Raw genomic sequence first — 17864 nt, 5'->3', positions numbered from 1 at the left:
CAATACTGAAATTGGTAGAATCTTACCAAGTCTAGCCTACATTGAGTCATTCTTAGGATTAGATTAGAATTCATCTCTTGAAAACCCTATCTTTTGATCTTTTTTTTGAGAATTTGTTAGTATTAGGAAAAATCCTGTTCCTGCAGTCGAGTGAGAGCAACACGGACCAGCTTTCAAAGTGCGTAAGACCCCTTGAAGAAACAGCATTTACAACGACCACTGGTGCTTATCCACACATAGAGATCCTACAATGAAGAACCTTGAAGTCACCCTGATTGATCCTTTTCGCGATATCTTCAACATTCAGAGGCTTTACTCAAGAGAGGATAAGGTACCCTTGGGTATTTTATTCTGTGTTTGATAGTGTACAAAATACACGTCAACAGATCTGCAAAGGATAGCGAGGATCTTGCTAATATATTGGCAAGAAGAATGTGTAATTCCTTGAAAGGTGAGGATATTCTTGCCTGGGGCCTATTGATGTGTATTTTGTACACGACCAAACACAGAATAAAATACCCAGAGGTATCTTATCCTCTCTTGAGCAAAGTTTCCTAACTACTAAAGATCTCGCCGAAGGATCAGTCGAGGCAACTCCAAGGTTCTTGTATGTAGGTTCTCTACTCGTGGATAAGCTCTTTGTGGTATGATGTGATTTTGCTGGAATCACAAGGGGACTTACACATGGTGACTAAACGTCTGATTTGCTTTGAACATTGCTAGAACACGGGATTTCACTAGCCTAGATTTTTTTTTAAAAAGGAAAAGGATGAGGGCGAGGAAAGGATCTAATTCTGACACTAAGAATGTAGGAGCAATGAATAATCTTTGATGAAATTCTAACTAAGTCTTGTTTTGACATCCCAGGACCATCTCCACAAGGTTAGTGCGATCTTCGGAGGAAAACTTTTATGATGTTCAAATTATCGCTACAGGCATAGACACCATCAGGCTGATGCATATCAGTGAAGAAGCGACAATTGAAGTTAAGCTTAAACTGAATGATTCCAATTGACTACACAAGGCAAGTTTGCAATCAACAAACTACTAGTAGTATGGATATACGAATTTCACCATCAATCCAACACATTTCTTCCACTCATCTAATAACATGAAATCAAATATGAGAAGTATAGAGACCATGCAAATTGTTGAATCGACCCATAGATTTCACCATTTCTTCAATGAAGTTTTACAAGTCTTTTACAACAACATCTTGGCAACAATCTTTGCCTTCTCTTTCTATTCTACTTTAATTGCTATTCTATCAACTGACTATTCACTATTTCTAACTATTCACCTTCTAACTACTGACTCACTATTCGCCTTTACAAATGAGGAGCCAGGGCTTATATAGCACCCTCGATACAATTCAATGGCTCAGATCAATTTGAGATCAATGGCCGAGATTTTACAATGAAAACCCTAATTAGGGTTAGTTACAACAAACTTAATTCTGACCAATGAAATAATTGCATTATTTGGACACATCTTCTCTGGAATATTCGACCAATGGATAGCCGGGGTAGGTACATCGAAGTTAGTGCCATCTTTGATGAGTCAGGTACATTGAATTTGGACATGCTGAAGTGGACCAACCCGACTGGAGGAGTGATGACTGGGATGCCACCTTGTCTTTCCTTCAAATGTTGGACTGGAAGAGGTCGTCCTTGTTGATGCTGGGCTGGAGAAGGTCGTCCTTGTCCTGGCCTGGTCTTCTTTCATCTGCCAAAACAAACCAAAAGATGATTAAGGACACATGATAAATTCATTTCAACATAGCATTTTCAACTTAAATCATCAACAAAAAGATATTAACATGAAACTTGCCCAAGATTTTCTCCAGGAACAAACCCTATAAGAATTTCGCCCTGGACCCTTTGGAAGGGTCAAGAGTGAAATTCCAACTTTAGCTCAAAATTCACATTTTTGAAGGCCAAACATCTTTCCAAGGCATTCCAAATAGCTTTTCTCACCCTAGTCCAGGTTTGACTTTGCTCAAATTTTGGAAGAAAAGATGGTTTTTAGGATTTTTGCTCTGGACCCTTTGGAAGGGTTAGGAGCGAAAATCATTTTTAGGCTCAATTCCTTCATCTTTCATGGTTTCTAGCAACTTAAAGTCACTCTCAGGGGCAACTTCTCCTTGATTTTACCTTAGCCCACACTTGATCTAGCAAAAAATTGATAGCAAAGAGAGGTTTTGAGAAAATTCGCTCTGGACCCTTTGGAAGGTTCAGGAGCGAAAATCTCATTCTTGACCCAAAATCATCATTCTTTCAACTTGAAACTTCTTTGCAAGGTAGAATCTCATCCTTCATTGCTCTAGGAACAAGGTTTCATGTCCAAGAAAGGTCAAAAAGTAGGCTTATAAGGAATTTTGCTTTGGACCCTTTGGAAGGGTCAGGAGCAAAATTTCCTTTCCTAGCTAAAATCCTTCATTTTCACAACTTCCAAACACTCTCAAAGGCAAGATCATGTCCATTTCACCTTTCAACATGCTTTGGACATCACAATTTGGTCAAATAGGGAAGGAAATGAGGTCTAGGAGGATTTTCGCTCTGGACCCTTTGGAAGGGTCAGGAGCGAAAATCATGATTTGGGCTTGATTCTTCCTTTTTCCAGCTCAAAATCACCTCAAGAGGTAACTAAACATCATCCTTCACCCAAGGGATAAGGTCTTAAGCCAAAACAAGGTCAAAAGAATAGGCTTGCAAGGAATTTCACTCTGGACCCTTTGGAAGGGTCAGGAGCGAAATTCACCTTCTTGGCTAGAATCCTTCATTTTTTCAAAGCTTTCAAACATTTCCAACATCCAAACATGTCTACTCTTCCCTTCAAAATGCCTTGCAAATCAAAATTTGGTCAAATAAGGCAAGAAATGAGTCTTAGGTTGATTTTCGCTCTAGACCCTTTGGAAGGGTCAGGAGCGAAAATCTTGATTTAGGCTTTAATTGCTCATTTTTCAAACTTCAATCTTCTCCTGGAGGCAAATATAGATTGTTTTCCACTTGAGGAACCAGGTTTTAAGCCCATTCAAGGTAGCAAATGAGGATTATAGTGAATTTCGCTCTAGACACTTTGGAAGAGTCTGGAGCGAAATTCCTAATCCTAGCCAAAATCCTTCACATTTCTACATTCCATCACCTCAAAAGGCAGAGACATGTTATTTCCTTCCCAAATTCGCCCATGGAACAAGGTTGGTATCCAAAACAAGGGAGCAAATGAGGCTTATGAAGAATTTCGCTCTGGACCCTTTGGAAGGGTCAGGAGCGAAATTCCTATTTTTGGACAAGATCCTCACTTTTCAAAACACTTCTCAAGGTAAGAACATATCAAGACTCGCACACAATGCCTAATAAACCAACGCCCATCCAAAACAAGGAAGGAAAATGAGGGTTATAAGGATTTTCGCTCTAGACCCTTTGGAAGGGTCAGGAGCAAAATTCCTCTCCCAAGCTAGAATCCATCATCCCAAGGTCTAAAATCTCTTCTCCAAGGCAAAGTTGTATCAAACCTTCTCAATTATGCCTCAAAAGTCTACAAACTTGGTCAAGCTAAGGAGAAAAATAGAGGAAATATGAATTTCGCTCTGGACCCTTTGGAAGGGTCAGGAGCGAAATTCGCTTTGGACCCTTTAGAAGGGTCAGGAGCGAAATTTGACATTTTGAACTCTCCGTCAGGATCATTTTATGGAATATTCCTTATATCTTTCTTCTTTCTTATACTTTAAGTTATATTCCATATATACTTTCAGGATGTTTGAGAGTGGTTTCGAACCTCTAGGAGTTATATTGCAAAATCTAGTTTTTGGAGGATTCTTCAGTTTTCCAAACTTAGTCAAATTTCAGGATCAGGACATTCCAGACTTAGCCAAATTTCAGGATCAGGGCATTCCAGACTTAGCCAAATTTCAGGATTAAGACATTCCAGACTTAGCCAAATTTCAGGGCATTTGAAGATCAGGATGACATTCCAGACTTCATCACTCACCAACTCGACCTAACTCAGACCTTCAAGGATGATACTCACTCACCAAGCAAGACACAATTAGCAACAAGAGCAAAACCAGGCCCTAAGGAAGACTCTCAAAGAAACCCTAATTCTGGGGCCCCAAAGACTCACCTCGCTCAAGCAAAGCCTACCATCCTATTGATCCCCTGGCGACACTCAAAATGCAAAGGCTAACAGACAAACCCTAAACACCTAGAAAGCGAACCCGAGAAAGCAAAAAAAGTAGGGGTCCCCATTTGCAATGGGGCGATGTGTGAATACGTCACAACAGGGCCCCAACTTGAAGGGGAAATTTTTCGTGACCTTAGGATATATGGAGTTGGATAGGCTGACCTTTGGGATAGAGAATGTTTCGTGGTGGAAGCAAGTTTGGAATAGATTGTCTTGGCCTAAGTGTAATTTTTTTCATGTGGTTAGCTGTGCAGAATAGATGACTCACTTGGGGGAGTCTTTGGAAGAGGGGGTTTCATGGGCCTTTCACTTGTGTTATGTGTCATAACAATGGGGAGAGTACCTCTCATCTTTTCTTCCAATGTTCTTTTCCTCGGGAGACTTAGCATTTCTGGTGGGAAGCCTGGGGCATTCTTGTATTCATGCCACCTCTATGGTGGAATTCTGGTTTAGTCTTGGCAGGCCCCCGACTAAGACTTCCTTCCTCCATGTTGCTTGGGATATTGGGCCATGTTTTATAATTTGGCAATTATGGCTAGAAAGAAACCGCAGGATTTTTCAGGATAAGAAGTTATTGGTACAACAAGTGTGGCTACGTGTTATTCACATGGTTTGGTAAACTTTGATGGCTAAGTGTGATCTATCTGTGGATGTGGACCCTGGTGATTTGCATATTGTTTAGAATTTGAATATCTCTGGGGAGGGTTTTGGTGATCTTTTTGGAGAAGACAGATTAAGCATCGTCATGCCAAAAAGAATGCTCAACGAGATGGTAAGTGGTCTCCTCCGCATTCGGGAGTTCTTAAGATCAACACTGAAGGGTCTTCCAAGGGAAATCCTGGGGAGAAGGGAATTGGAGTTGGTAGAGATAGTTCGGGAAATGTGATTTTCCTCTTTTTTGTGTACAAGGGGCGGCAGACTAATAACCTTATGGAGGTCCTTGTTGTCCTCTTGGCTATGGAAAGAGGATGTGCTCTTGGATGGTGCAAGGTTATTTGTGAGTCTGATTCTCAAAATGTGGTGGATATGCTGAATAAGCAAAAGGCGGAGTGTTGTTGTGACGTATTCACACATCGCCCCATTGCAAATGGGGACCCCTACTTTTTGTTTTCTAGGGTTAGCCCTTTTGGTTTTGTTGTTAGTCGTTTTAATGTCTTAGCCTTTGCATTGAAGGGATTGAATCAGGTGGATCTCCTCAAGAGGTCGGGTCAATTGAGTGATTAGGGGTTATTTAGATCATTCCTAGGGTGTTTTTTGTGTACTATCCAGTCGCACTTCAAGTTGCTAAATCAAACCTTGGTTGAATGCATAATGTCCTCCTAGGTCCCATCCCTTACATCAAGGACAAAGCGAATTCGCCTTAAGGAGTCTGGAATGTCATCCTGATCCTCAAATGTCCTGAAATTTGGTGCTGTCTGGAATGTCATCTTGATCCTGAAATTTGAGTAAGTCTGGAAAATTGAAGAATCCTCCAAAAACTAGATTTTGCATTATAACTCCTGGAGGTCCGAAACCACTCTCAAACATCCTTATATCTTTCTTCTTTCTTATACTTAAATGTTATATTCCATTTATGAATACAGAGCGAATTTCAATTTCGCTCCTGACCCTTCCAAAGGGTCCAGAGCGAATTTCCTTATATCACCCTTCTTGGTCCTAATTTGCCTCATAAACCTTATCCCTATGGCATGGTTGAGAGTGTATTGATGTGTGAAACAAAGTGAAGTGATGAAAGTTGAGGAATTTGAGCATAATTGCAAATTTCGCTCTTGACCCTTCCAAAGGGTCCAGAGCGAAAAAATTGGAAGCTCCTGACCCTTCCAAAGGGTCCAGAGCGAAATTCCCCAAAAGACCTATTTCTTCACTAAGGACATCAAACAGTGGACATACATGGCAAGGAAAGGATTCAAAAGATCAAGTCTAAAGCAAAGATGAGTGAAAAAGGATGAGAATTGAACCTGATTGAGCAATTTCGCTCCTGACCCTTCCAAAGGGTCCAGAGCGAATTTCTCCATGAAGCATTATACCTTGCTCCAACGGTCCAACCTACAAACTAACTCATTCCCAAGCATTTCTTGAAGGCAAAAGGCTTGTTTTTTATGATTGAAGGATGAGAAATGGATTTTTGTGAAGGAAAATCAAGTAAAATGTAAATTTTGCTCCTGACCCTTCCAAAGGGTCCAGAGCGAAATTCCTAGCAAGGCTCTCTATTTTGCCTAATGCGCTAAAAGGACCTTGTTTTAAGCTAAATAGATGGCGAATTGACTTGATGGTGATAGAAGGAGGTTTGACAAGTTAAATTCAAGGCAAAGAAAGGAGAAAAGAAGTGTGAAATGAGCCTAAGGAAGAATTTCGCTCCTGACCCTTCCAAAGGGTCCAAAGCGAAATTTCTTAAAACACTATTTTCCTCCTTGTTCAAGCCAAGATCTTTGTTCCTAGGACATGGTGGAGAGAGGATGGATATATACTTGCCTTAGGAACTGAATGGAAGTAAAAGCAATGATGGATTTGAGGGTAAAAGACAAATTTCGCTCCTAACCCTTCCAAAGGGTCCAGAGCAAAATTTTATAGAATCCTCCCCTTGCTTCAAATTTGAACTAAATTTTGTGCCTTGAAACCTTAGTTAGGATGTCATCATGCCTTGGAAGCAATTGAGGAGTGAAAAGGTGGAAGAATTTGTCCTAAAATGCAAATTTCGCTCCTGACCCTTCCAAAGGGTCCAGAGCGAAAAATTTTCAAGCTCCTAACCCTTCCAAAGGGTCCAGAGCAAAATTCCTAAAAACTCCTTTTGCTCCCAATTTTGCATCAAGCCTAATGTTGATTAAGGTGTATTGAACTTAGAGGCATCCTTAGGCATGCATTTGAGTAAGTTGTGGTCACAAAATGTGAAGAATTTGTCCTAAAATGCAAATTTCGCTCCTAACCCTTCCAAAGGTTCCAGAGCGAAATCTCCTAAAACCTCTATTTCCTCCTTGTTCAAGCCAAGATCTTGATTTCTAAGGCATGGTTGGGAAAGAATTGATATGTACTTGCCTTTGAAAGGTGATTTAAGGCAATGAAGTGATGGAATTGAAGCTAAATCACAAATTTCGCTCCTGACCCTTCCAAAGGGTCCAAAGCGAAATTCCTTATAGGTCCTGTCCTTGGCCAAGGTCCAAAGCGAAATTTCTTAAAACATTATTTTGCCCCTTGTTTGAAGCCTAGAGTTTGTCCCTATGGCGTAAGATTGATGTATTCTTGCCTTGAGAAGAGATTTGAGGCAAAGAAATGATGAAAATTGAGCTAAAATGCAAATTTCACTCTTGACCCTTCCAAAGGGTCCAGAGCGAAATTCCTAGGAGATCTAAAGTTTTGACTAAGTCCTTGAGCAAAACCCATTCCTAAACAATTTTGGAGGCGAATGATTTGATCTTGGTAAGGTAAGGTTGAAAATGAGGTCTAGTTGAGCAACTTTGTCCAATTTCGCTCCTAACCCTTCCAAAGGGTCCAGAGCGAATTTCACTATAGGGCTTGTCCCTGGAGAGGATCCTGAGCGAATTTCATTCTAATGCCTTCTTGTTGATGATTTAAGGTGAGAAATATCATGTTATAACAAATATATCATGTATACTTAATCATCCTTTGTTTGTTTTGCAGATTAATAAAATCAAGATGGAGGAGGATCAGGCCAGGACAAGGAAGACCTACTCAAGTTTCATCATCATTAAGGACACTTCAAATGCATGAAGGAGAACTCAAGATGCTTTTAAAGCGTTGGAAGGCTTCAAGTGTTTGAGGAAAGCGTTGGAAGACTTCAAGTGTTCAAAGGGTCGCAAGCAATAGAGCGAACTATCCTCAAAAAGATCGCATGATATCAAAAGAAAGATCCTATAAGCATTTCAAGGCGAAGTGGGCTACTAAGGAGTGATCTGACCATAAGGAGGCTTCATCAAACATATGAGAGTCAAAAGGTACATCATTCATCAAGTACATCAAGGACAGAGGACGATCAACCGAGGTCAGTGCAAAGGAACGTTTAAGGGGCAGATAGTTTTAGAAGAGTTAATCAAAGTTAGCTTCTTAGCATCACCAAATTGAGTAACAAAAGAGATATGAGCAAGTATCAAACAAGGTGGCATCCCAGTCACTATTCCTCCAGTCAGATAGCTCCACCTCAGCATGTCCAGATTCAATGTACTTGACTCACCAGTGATGGCACAAACTTCGAGGCACCTACCCCTGATATCTATTGGTCCACATTCATGGAATGTAATTTTCTCATTGGCTAAGGAGAGTTTCTTGTAACAAACCCTAATTAGGGTTTTCATTGTAAAATCTTGGCCATTGATCTTAAATTGAACTAAGCCATTGAATTGTATTGAGAGCATTATAAAAGGCTCAAGCTCTTCATTTGTAAAGGTTAATAGATAATAGTTGGTTAATAGAGATTAATAGCTAAGAGTTAGTAGCTAGAATAGTGAATAGAATAGCAATCAGAGTAGATTAGGAAGAGAAGGCAAGGAATTGTTGCCTTGATTGTAAATGAACTTCATTTTTCATTGAAGTTATGATGAAGTGTGTTGTCTTTGCAATATGCATGGTCTCTTGTTGAATCTTCATTCTTAGATGGTAAATAATTAGATTGAATGAAGGAAGTTATTGAATATACTCGCGTGGAATCCGCCTAGTCCAAACCACTAGCCTCTTGCCGATTGTAAGTGCGCCCTGCGTGGTCAACTAGCATCGAATGAGCTTAATCTCGAGTCGTTACGCATCTATTGTTCATGCATTAACTTGAATGGTGATCAGTGTTTGACAATGATGATTTGAACATCTTCAGAACTACCCTAGAAGATCGCACTGAGCTGGTGTTGAATTGTTCAGTTTGATGGTAAGACCTAGCCCAGTAGGACTCCACCTAGTTGTTCATCCATCTTCTTGCATTCTAGGTCTTAGAGTAGACTTTCTGAGCCCTATATCTTTTGATGTTTCTTTATCTTTCAGCTAGTAGATAGGACTTGAGTTCCAGCAAATTAGATGCTCAGGCATTCGAATGTAAGTCGTCTTGTGATTCCAGCATAATCACATCGGACCAAATTGAGCTTATCCACACGTAGAGACCCTACATATAAGAACCTTGGAGTTGCCTCGATTGATCCTTAAGCGAAATCTTCAGCATTCGGGGAAACTCTGTTCAAGAGAAGATAAGATACCTTGGTATTTTATTATGTGTTCGCATGTGCATGAAAAACACATCAACAAGTGTATGGAGTGGCATCTGACCATAGTTGGTAGACAGATTCTTAGTTTGAGGGAATTCTTTGAATCGGTTTCTTTTTGCTATGCTCCCTGGGAGTGGAATATGGCAGCTGAATATTTGGCTAAGTTAGCCTATGAACGAATGGACGTGTGGGATATTCGTGAGTGAGGCCAGCTGCCCCCGGAGTATGCCATTGAGTTTGAGGAGATTATTAGGAAAGCTATGATGGATTAGCTTTGATCTATTTATGGTCACCCTGGTGATGTTGTTTTGGGTTGTGCTTTCTTTATGGGTCTATCAACCCTTTGCTTTGTGCTGCGCTTTCTAATTCAATAAATTTTTACCTCTTTTTCCAAAAAACAAAAGTACCTTACTTCAAATTGTGTATGAATTTCACCGATGATGCAACTTCACATTGATGCTTGCAGCAAATCTTGTTAGTGGGAAATGACTACAGAAATATGTAAACCATAAGATCTTAAATGAAATACATGAAGACCCTTTTTGTGTTGTTTAACTCACTTTATATTGACACATCAAAACCACAGGGTAATAATTAATCATGAGTATCTCCAGCATTTAGAGAAAGGCTTGAAGTAGTTTATTTCCTACACCTAGACTAAGCAAAAGGTTAAATTTTTAGCCTTTCCTTCAAGGGAATTGATTGTTCTCTATGTTCTAATGCTATTTTGAACACATTTTGGAGCTTATATAGGAAACAGAAGTTTGTGAATTGTTTGGAATTTTGGTGGGGTCAAATTTTACATGCCTTCCTTTAGATCAGCACATGCTCAACACTCTTTTGCATGGACATCATAGGCATTCTTGATGAATCAGTTGATAAAATAGTTGTCAATACTTTTTCTTTGAGTCTAAGCTTTACGCAAAAGTTTAATATAGCTTGATGAGAAATCTAGTCTCCTGAAATGAATTACATCGCTATTGACTCAAGATATACATTTCATTCCATACAATATCAATCTAATTAAAGTACAAGTGCATCATGACATGAGTGACTCCTCTACTGCAAGTTTCACTTGTACCTAATTTGAAGACCTCATCAGATAGTTTGTATCATTTGTTCAATAAAGTATTTATATATTTAATTATAAACATTTTTGTCAAATTTATAATTATATAAATTGATTGACTCTATTCATTTCTCTAATAATGAATGTGACAACAACCTCTTCATCTCAATAATTCATCTGTATTTTACTATCGACATAACCATTGCACCTCTTTTTGATGCAAGTGCTAATTTAATATTTGTTATGTCAGTTGTCTCATGTCATAGGATTAAGACATTTCTCATGATCTTGTCTAATCCTATCTCTTACCTTGCCTATATAAACAAGGTATCTTGTAACATAACATATCTCATTTTACATTGTATGCTTTGCATTCTTATTGAATAGAATACAGTTTATTCCGTCTTATTTCTGACTTCTAGCTTTGCTTTCCTTCATTCATTTGCATTTTGGGTTGGTTTTTCAGCCAAAGCTTACACCATGTAATCTATTGTAATCCCATAAACTATTTGGTCTTATAGACAATTAAAATCATATTAATTGATTCATGAACGCACATACACAAACACAACCAATGTAATCTATTATGATCCCATAAACCCTTCAGTTTTATAGACATAATTAAAATCAATCATTTCATTTATCACACATATTGTACATATAGAAATATACAGTGGGGGTGGAGGGAGGCGACAGTTACCACATAGAAACTAAATTTAGTATAGAAATAAATTACCTTAAACGCGTTATATGCAATAAGGTTTACTGCATTAAAATCTGATTTAATACAAACATTTGAATTTATTGCATAGAAGTTTGACACCCACAAACACCCAATGTAATCTATTATGATCCCATCAACTATAGACACAATTGAAATCATTCACGTGTACATATACACACCTTATATTAGTCTCACGCGAACACACTAATCAATTATGGTCCCATCGGACTGTTTGATTTTATAGACATAATTAAAATCATTCATGTGTACATGTACACACATTATATATACAAATATACATATACACTAGAGATAGAGGAAGCCCACGGTTTACCACTAAACTTATTATTGTACAATTTTTTTTAAATGACTTAAACGCAGTCTATATATAAAAGAAAATTTACTGCATTAAACCTTGATTTTGCACAAAAATTTGAATTCAATGTAGAGAACGTTTGGCCTTAATACATTGTAATGTCCCCATTTTGCGAGCATCAGAGTTTGTAAGAATTAGCCTATCATTTGACCCTCATAGGCTAACAATTATTGATAGAGGACCTCGTGTGGCAGTTACTTGGTGATTAGAGACATTATTCTTCAGCTGGATTCAGGTTTTGGCCTTTGCACAGGTTTTTTGACTCAGATTGGCACACTTACTATTTATAGTAAGTTACTATTTTGGGAGAGTCAGGGTTCCTATTAATAGAAAGACACCTGAGCAGAGCTTATTGGCAGTGTCGACCTTGATTGGGCCTTTGCAGCTATTTCTAGACTCAGTTCCACATACTTACTATTTATAGTAAGTCACTATTTAGGGTTTCTATTTTTAGACAGGCATCCAATCACATGGAGAACAGGGAGAGTCGACTCCTGGCTCAGACGGCTTAGCAATCAGACAAGTACATCAAGAGATATTAAAGTTTAAGTGACTTAAGTGATTTATTTAATATTTTAATATTATTATAAAGTTCTAAAGTAACTTTATAATAATAAAGTCACTTTAATATAATAAAGTGCGTTAAGTGAATAATTTAATGTGGGAATAAATCTTTTATCCCACATTGGCCAGGAAGGTGTTTGAGCTCTCTTAAGGAAAGAATAAAAGGAAAGGCAAGAGTTCATTCTCGGCATCTAGTTGATGAATAGTATATTGATTGATTTTTATTGTGGAGCCTAGGGCTTTCGCAATTTTCTTCTTTGATCATAGGAAACGAAAGCTTCCTATTGATAGCAATTTTGAAGGTGTGAAATAACACCTGAATTATTGCAGTTGTGAGAAAAAATACTTCAGTTCTTTCATTTGTGCAAATTGGTGAAGTTTTCTACAAGGGTTTGAAGTTTATTGTTGAAGAACATTTATAGTTGGTTGTGAATCATCCTTCTTTGGCACATGGAGTTATATCATTCTTGTTGGGAGAGATTATCAACAAATTATTCAAGGTTTTAAGAGCAGATTGCAAGTTTTTTCATCCACTGCTACAGTACTCGCATGAATAGTACCCGTGTGAATAGTGAAACGCTACAGCGATACGTGAATAGTGAAACGCTACAATGATACGTGAATAGTAAAATCGCTACAGTGATTGTTACAGTGAGATGCTTGAGTTTTACTCTTTCCCATGCAAAGTCTCTTTTCTGACCTGCATTGGAGTTCTGGGTGTTATTCTCCAGTCCTAGCGGATTAAATCAGGTTCTCAATGCACTCTGTTTGCTTACTTTAATTTGTTTCAGACTTGTAATCAATTTGGTAAATGTTCAATGATTGCTGTGTAAGTTCTAAGGATATCATACTATCGAATTAGTGCCATTATTACTAATCAGAATGAATGCAAGGTTGAAGACCAGTTTGATCATGTTATGGACGCTTTGTTTCAGACATTCTGTAGCTTATTTCTGATCTGTTGTAGCTTCTAAATATCATCAGAAATCTTTTATTCTGCAATTATAATCTGTTGTTACCACATAATCACAGTTGGAGATCATAAACTGGTATTTACCTTTTGTTACCATGCCTATTATTGACTGAAATAAGTCCAGAATTACTGCTGTGTACATTTCTGGGTGCTATCTTACCATGGCTGTGTGTGAATAATGTTCTTGACTGAGTCTTTTAAGTGCTGTTCAAATTCTGAGTTAATCTAGTTTGTGACAGTCATGCCTTCACTCAGAAAATCCACGAAATAATTGTTGTTCCAGTCATTGCTGTTAAGGGTTCAGATTTGCATACTTCCCGTATGAACTCATAATTTCATGAAATGTAAAAGATAAATCTGTATTAAAGTCTCTTGTTCCTTGTAAAGGATATTACGGATTTGTTTTCCAGCCTTCATAGTACTATCAGCATACCAATCATATTTGATCATTGGCATATGTTATTTGCACTTCCTTTATTCCTTGGTGAAACATCATTGAAAACTCAAGCAAAACCCAAACACTGAAAACATTGAAAAACCAAACAAAGGCAGAAAATCGTGGTTGGTTAGAGTCCACCAGGTGTGAGTTCTTACATACATAGTGTAAGGCTGGGTCCTATGGAGGGGGCTTCCTAAAAATTAGAGGAAGTTGCTGAGATTTTTTAGGAAAATTTTAAAGCTGGTCCCATGAATTTTGTATTATAATTTAGCTTAAAAATTTAAGTTCTAAAATTCATGAGACGAAACTCCTCATGGATCCCGCCTAAGCCTGATTTTATTAAAAAAAAATTCTCCTATTCTAATGTTTGAAAAGTTTGAAGGGCGGCTGATTTGAGCTTAAATACCCGGAAAATCTTTGGGGCGTGCAGGTACTCCGTCGATTTGTTTTAACTGTGATTGATCTTCTTCAAGAACGTTTCCGCTGCGAGCAAAGGCCACTCCGCGTCTTCTGCTACATCGCGTTTTTGAGAGCAGCCGCAGTGAAGTGAGGTGAGGATGTAATGAACGTCTCTGATTGAAAAGAGGGCGCCAAATGCTTATGACTGCGTCCATGACTGGATTTTTTAATTTAACCTCTTCCCCATTGCAGTGGGGTGCCCACACTTTTAAATTACTAACATCGAAAAATCAGACAGGAGATTAAGCGATGACGTGGAATTTGGACATTCACTAAGACGGTGGCCATCTCCCACCTCTGGTAATGTGATTGGGATTTCTGTTATTTTTCATTTAGTTTTGGGTTTATATTGGAATGTTTTAATATAATTGTATATTAATTAATAAGAAGTATATTTATCTTATTTTTAATCTATATTTTTAGATATTTATTCTTGATTTCAGAAAGTTGGTATTTTTCATCTTAGATTATGTATGTGACACATTAGAATGATCTCATAAGAGGCGGATCTGACTTGTTAGCTCTTACCTTTTTTCATTAATCGCTAGGAGCTAACTCCATATACATTTGTGCCATAATTCGTTGTCTTAAGTATTTGAAGGCATTCATTTAGACATTTTTAAAACATTTATGATAATCATCCGAGTATTATAGAATCATCAAGGTTCTAACTTAATATACATATTGTTAGCTCTTACCTTTTTCTATTGACCACTAGGAGCCAACTCCATATACATTTGTGTGATAATTCATTATGTTTTAGTATTTAAGATATTCATTTAGACATTTTTTAAACATTTATGGTAATCATTTAAGTATTATAGAATCATCAAGCATTGCCCATATTACAAGGAGCATTCCTAGGAATGTCTAGACTTGGAGCACCAAAAAGATTAAGTATTTGCATCTAGACCATTGCATACTTGTTTGTTGTCTACCAATACTTGTGTGTGGTTGAAAGTTTGGTCATTTAAGGGGATTGATTGAGGAGAACACGAAGCCTCATAAGTCAGCAATCTCTCTAAAGTATTTCTAAATGTCACTAGTTGTTACATGTTAGCCAAATCATAGTAGTATGCATTCCACCAAATTAAAAGCATGCCCTAAAGATCAAATTTATATTGCACATGATCAATCCCCAAGTCATAGGATCAACCCACAAAGACTTTTATGTTTATGCAAGGTTCAAAAATAATCAACACTCCAAGATCATTAACTCTTGATATCATGTTGAACAAATTGAGTAAATTATTAGTGCCTATATTTCATTATTAATTCAAAACTTAAATACACATTTAATTTCCTAAAATAATAGTTATTATTCTATATTTACCTAGGTTTGATTGTCATAACCCTCTTTTTGGAACTTGATATGACTTGCTAATATTATTATTATTATTATTATTATTATTTTATGAGTAATGTTAGAAAGAAAAGATAAATTGAAATGAGGTTGAAGTTTTTAAATAAAAAGAAGAATTAAATAGTGGTGACAAACTCGTGAGGTCATAATTTACTTGGAAATTATTTATTTCCTCAATATTCTAATTGAGCACATGGTGTAGGAGAAATAAGAAGATTCTAGAAAAGCAATTTTCAAATTCAAAATATCAAAGAATAAATATTATATTTAGCAAATATATGACATGGGAGTTATAAATTATTCTATGACAAGAATAATTCTATTCATAGTTCTTTGTATGACAAAGGAGTTACAAAATTTATTTTTGATAAAATGGAGGAGAATTCAAATTTGAATTTTAAATGCATGGTCAAATGTAACCCCCACTATGACAACAATCACTTTTGCGATAAATTAATTTAAAAATAATTTATTTTCTCAATATGTTATTTAGCACATGTTGTAGGAGAAATTAGAAGCTTCTAGAGGAATCTTCATTCCTTAATTTCCTTGCATGTAACTCCCCCCACTAAAATATTAATCAATTTTGCATGGATCCAATATTGGAAAAGAATCATTTCTTTCAATTAATTCTCTTGATAGTGGAATTGAGGGATCTTTTCTATAAAATGTATGCAAGTTTTCGAAAAGAGGGGGTTGGTTATTTTGAAGAAAGAACTTTTCTCAAGTTATTGAAAGTAGTAGGTTTCTCTTTGAGTCACATTTCATTGTAGGATTGTCAAGTAGTTGTTTTCAAGAAATTTCACAAAGTTGCTTGGAAGGATCAATGGAGGCTAGCTTGAAGAATTTGGAGGGGATTCTACATCGAGCTTCGAGTATCCAGGTTCTCCTCTCTTTGCATTCTTTTAGTTGACATAAGTGAACTTTGTATTTTGCAAGAAATAGTTTATTTTCTCTCTTAGAATTTATTTCATATAAAATATCTACCATCTTAGTTAATTAGAAAAATTAATAAAGGAAATTCTATTAATTCAAAAAAAGAATATATATATATATATGTATTTGTTGTTTGTTTTTTTTATATTAAATATCGAGAGACCAAAATAAGGAGAGTTTATACAAAAACGAGCATGGGAGGCAAAGCCTCAGCCATCAACCAGAGAGATTATCTGACTGACATAGACATCCTCCTACCCAAAAAAAAGTTACGAGAGAGAGTATATACAATGATCCATAAACATCAACTAAAGAGCTACTAAACACTTATTGTAGAATCTCATCGTGGTTTTCCAACCATGTTGTCCATCCTTGTGGGCCTTCCATCCACACCACCTTCTTCCGCTCCAGGACCTGGGTAAACATCTTGAACTTATCAAAGTAGGGACCTCTGTTGTCCCTGAGTTCCTTGATCAACTTCTTTAGAGCCTCGTCGAATGGAGTCTGGTTCTCTACAATTCTAGCCCATTCAAAGCCATCCTTCATCTCATATATGAACATGGTTGCCCAGCCATCCCTGAGGAAACGCAACAGCTTCTCCCTCTCAACATTCATCAAAAAACATACCTGCACAGCAATTTTATAACGTGTGAGTTTCTTAAAAAACCCAGTAAGAGTCCTATCAATACCTTGGAATTTTTCCTCATTTCTAAGTTTCCAAATAAACCAAAGTATGAAAGAAGAGAATATGTCAGAACAAGTTAGCATCCTTCTTGAGGCCATAAATGAATCCGGTAATAATATCAAGAGTACAAACATGTTCAGTAATGGAGATTCCAAACATCAACTAGACCTCTCTGGCAAAAATGCAATAAAAAAAGATGTGTCACATAGTCTCAGGCTTCCTACATACAGAGCATAGGTTGAAGGCAGCAAGGTTATTCCTAATAGACAGTCTATCCAGCATTAGTTGCCACCTAAAGCATTTGATTTTAGGGGGGATGGGGGACTTCCATAGTTTCTCAAACGTTTTCTGCCAGGCAGAGGTATTAAGGTCAACATACCAGAGGGAGTTAACATGATCTATCACCGTGGTATCATGAGTGAGCAGTTTGTAAATAGATTTGGCTTTGACCTTGGAGAGGAGGGAGCCAACCTTCCATTGGAATGAGAGGTATCTATGACTGTCTACATCAGTGTTCCTAGGAAGATCTAGGACAGACGTTTTTAATCATATTGTAGGTTCTCTTATGCGAGGCAGGGAGGCCAAACTTATTGCTAAGATCCTCCCAGCTGATGAGATTATCATGTTCCAAGATGTCCATGAGATATTTAATGCCCTTATTATACTAACACCTAGCAGAGCATCCTTGGGTTAAAGCAAGGGGTTTAGAGTTATGGTAGAGGTTCCACCGTATTGACCTTTCCCCATGCAAGGTGTTATTACAGTCAATATTAGAGTTGGCAATAAGTTTACGCACATGCTCCCAGGCTTTCCAGATGGACTTAAACACCCAAGTTCCTTGAACAAACATAGAGAATCCGCCTGCTACCAGATCACTAAAGGGGAGGGCTTTC

General features: G+C 37.4%; 1 protein-coding gene across 3 annotated transcripts in view; it reads right to left on the bottom strand.

Annotated features, from left to right (window-relative positions):
- Positions 1-14303, bottom strand: part of LOC131034368 (prolycopene isomerase 2, chloroplastic) — a 101649-nt gene extending 87346 nt beyond the window's left edge. The window contains exon 1 of one of the 3 annotated variants that reach the window (XM_057965836.2): positions 13935-14303. In XM_057965836.2, the coding sequence (XP_057821819.2) occupies positions 13935-14142 (208 nt within the window). In that variant the 5' untranslated portion in view covers positions 14143-14303. The remainder of the gene's footprint in view (positions 1-13934) is intronic. The other 2 variants (XM_057965838.2, XM_057965839.2) reach the window with 2 other exon arrangements.
- Between the last annotated feature and the right edge of the window lie 3561 nt (positions 14304-17864).

Source organism: Cryptomeria japonica, chromosome 3 (genome assembly GCF_030272615.1).
Source record: "Cryptomeria japonica chromosome 3, Sugi_1.0, whole genome shotgun sequence".
Lineage (NCBI taxonomy): Eukaryota > Viridiplantae > Streptophyta > Pinopsida > Cupressales > Cupressaceae > Cryptomeria > Cryptomeria japonica.
Note: the sequence above shows the minus strand (reverse complement) of the source record. Positions and strands in the feature narration are given on the sequence as shown.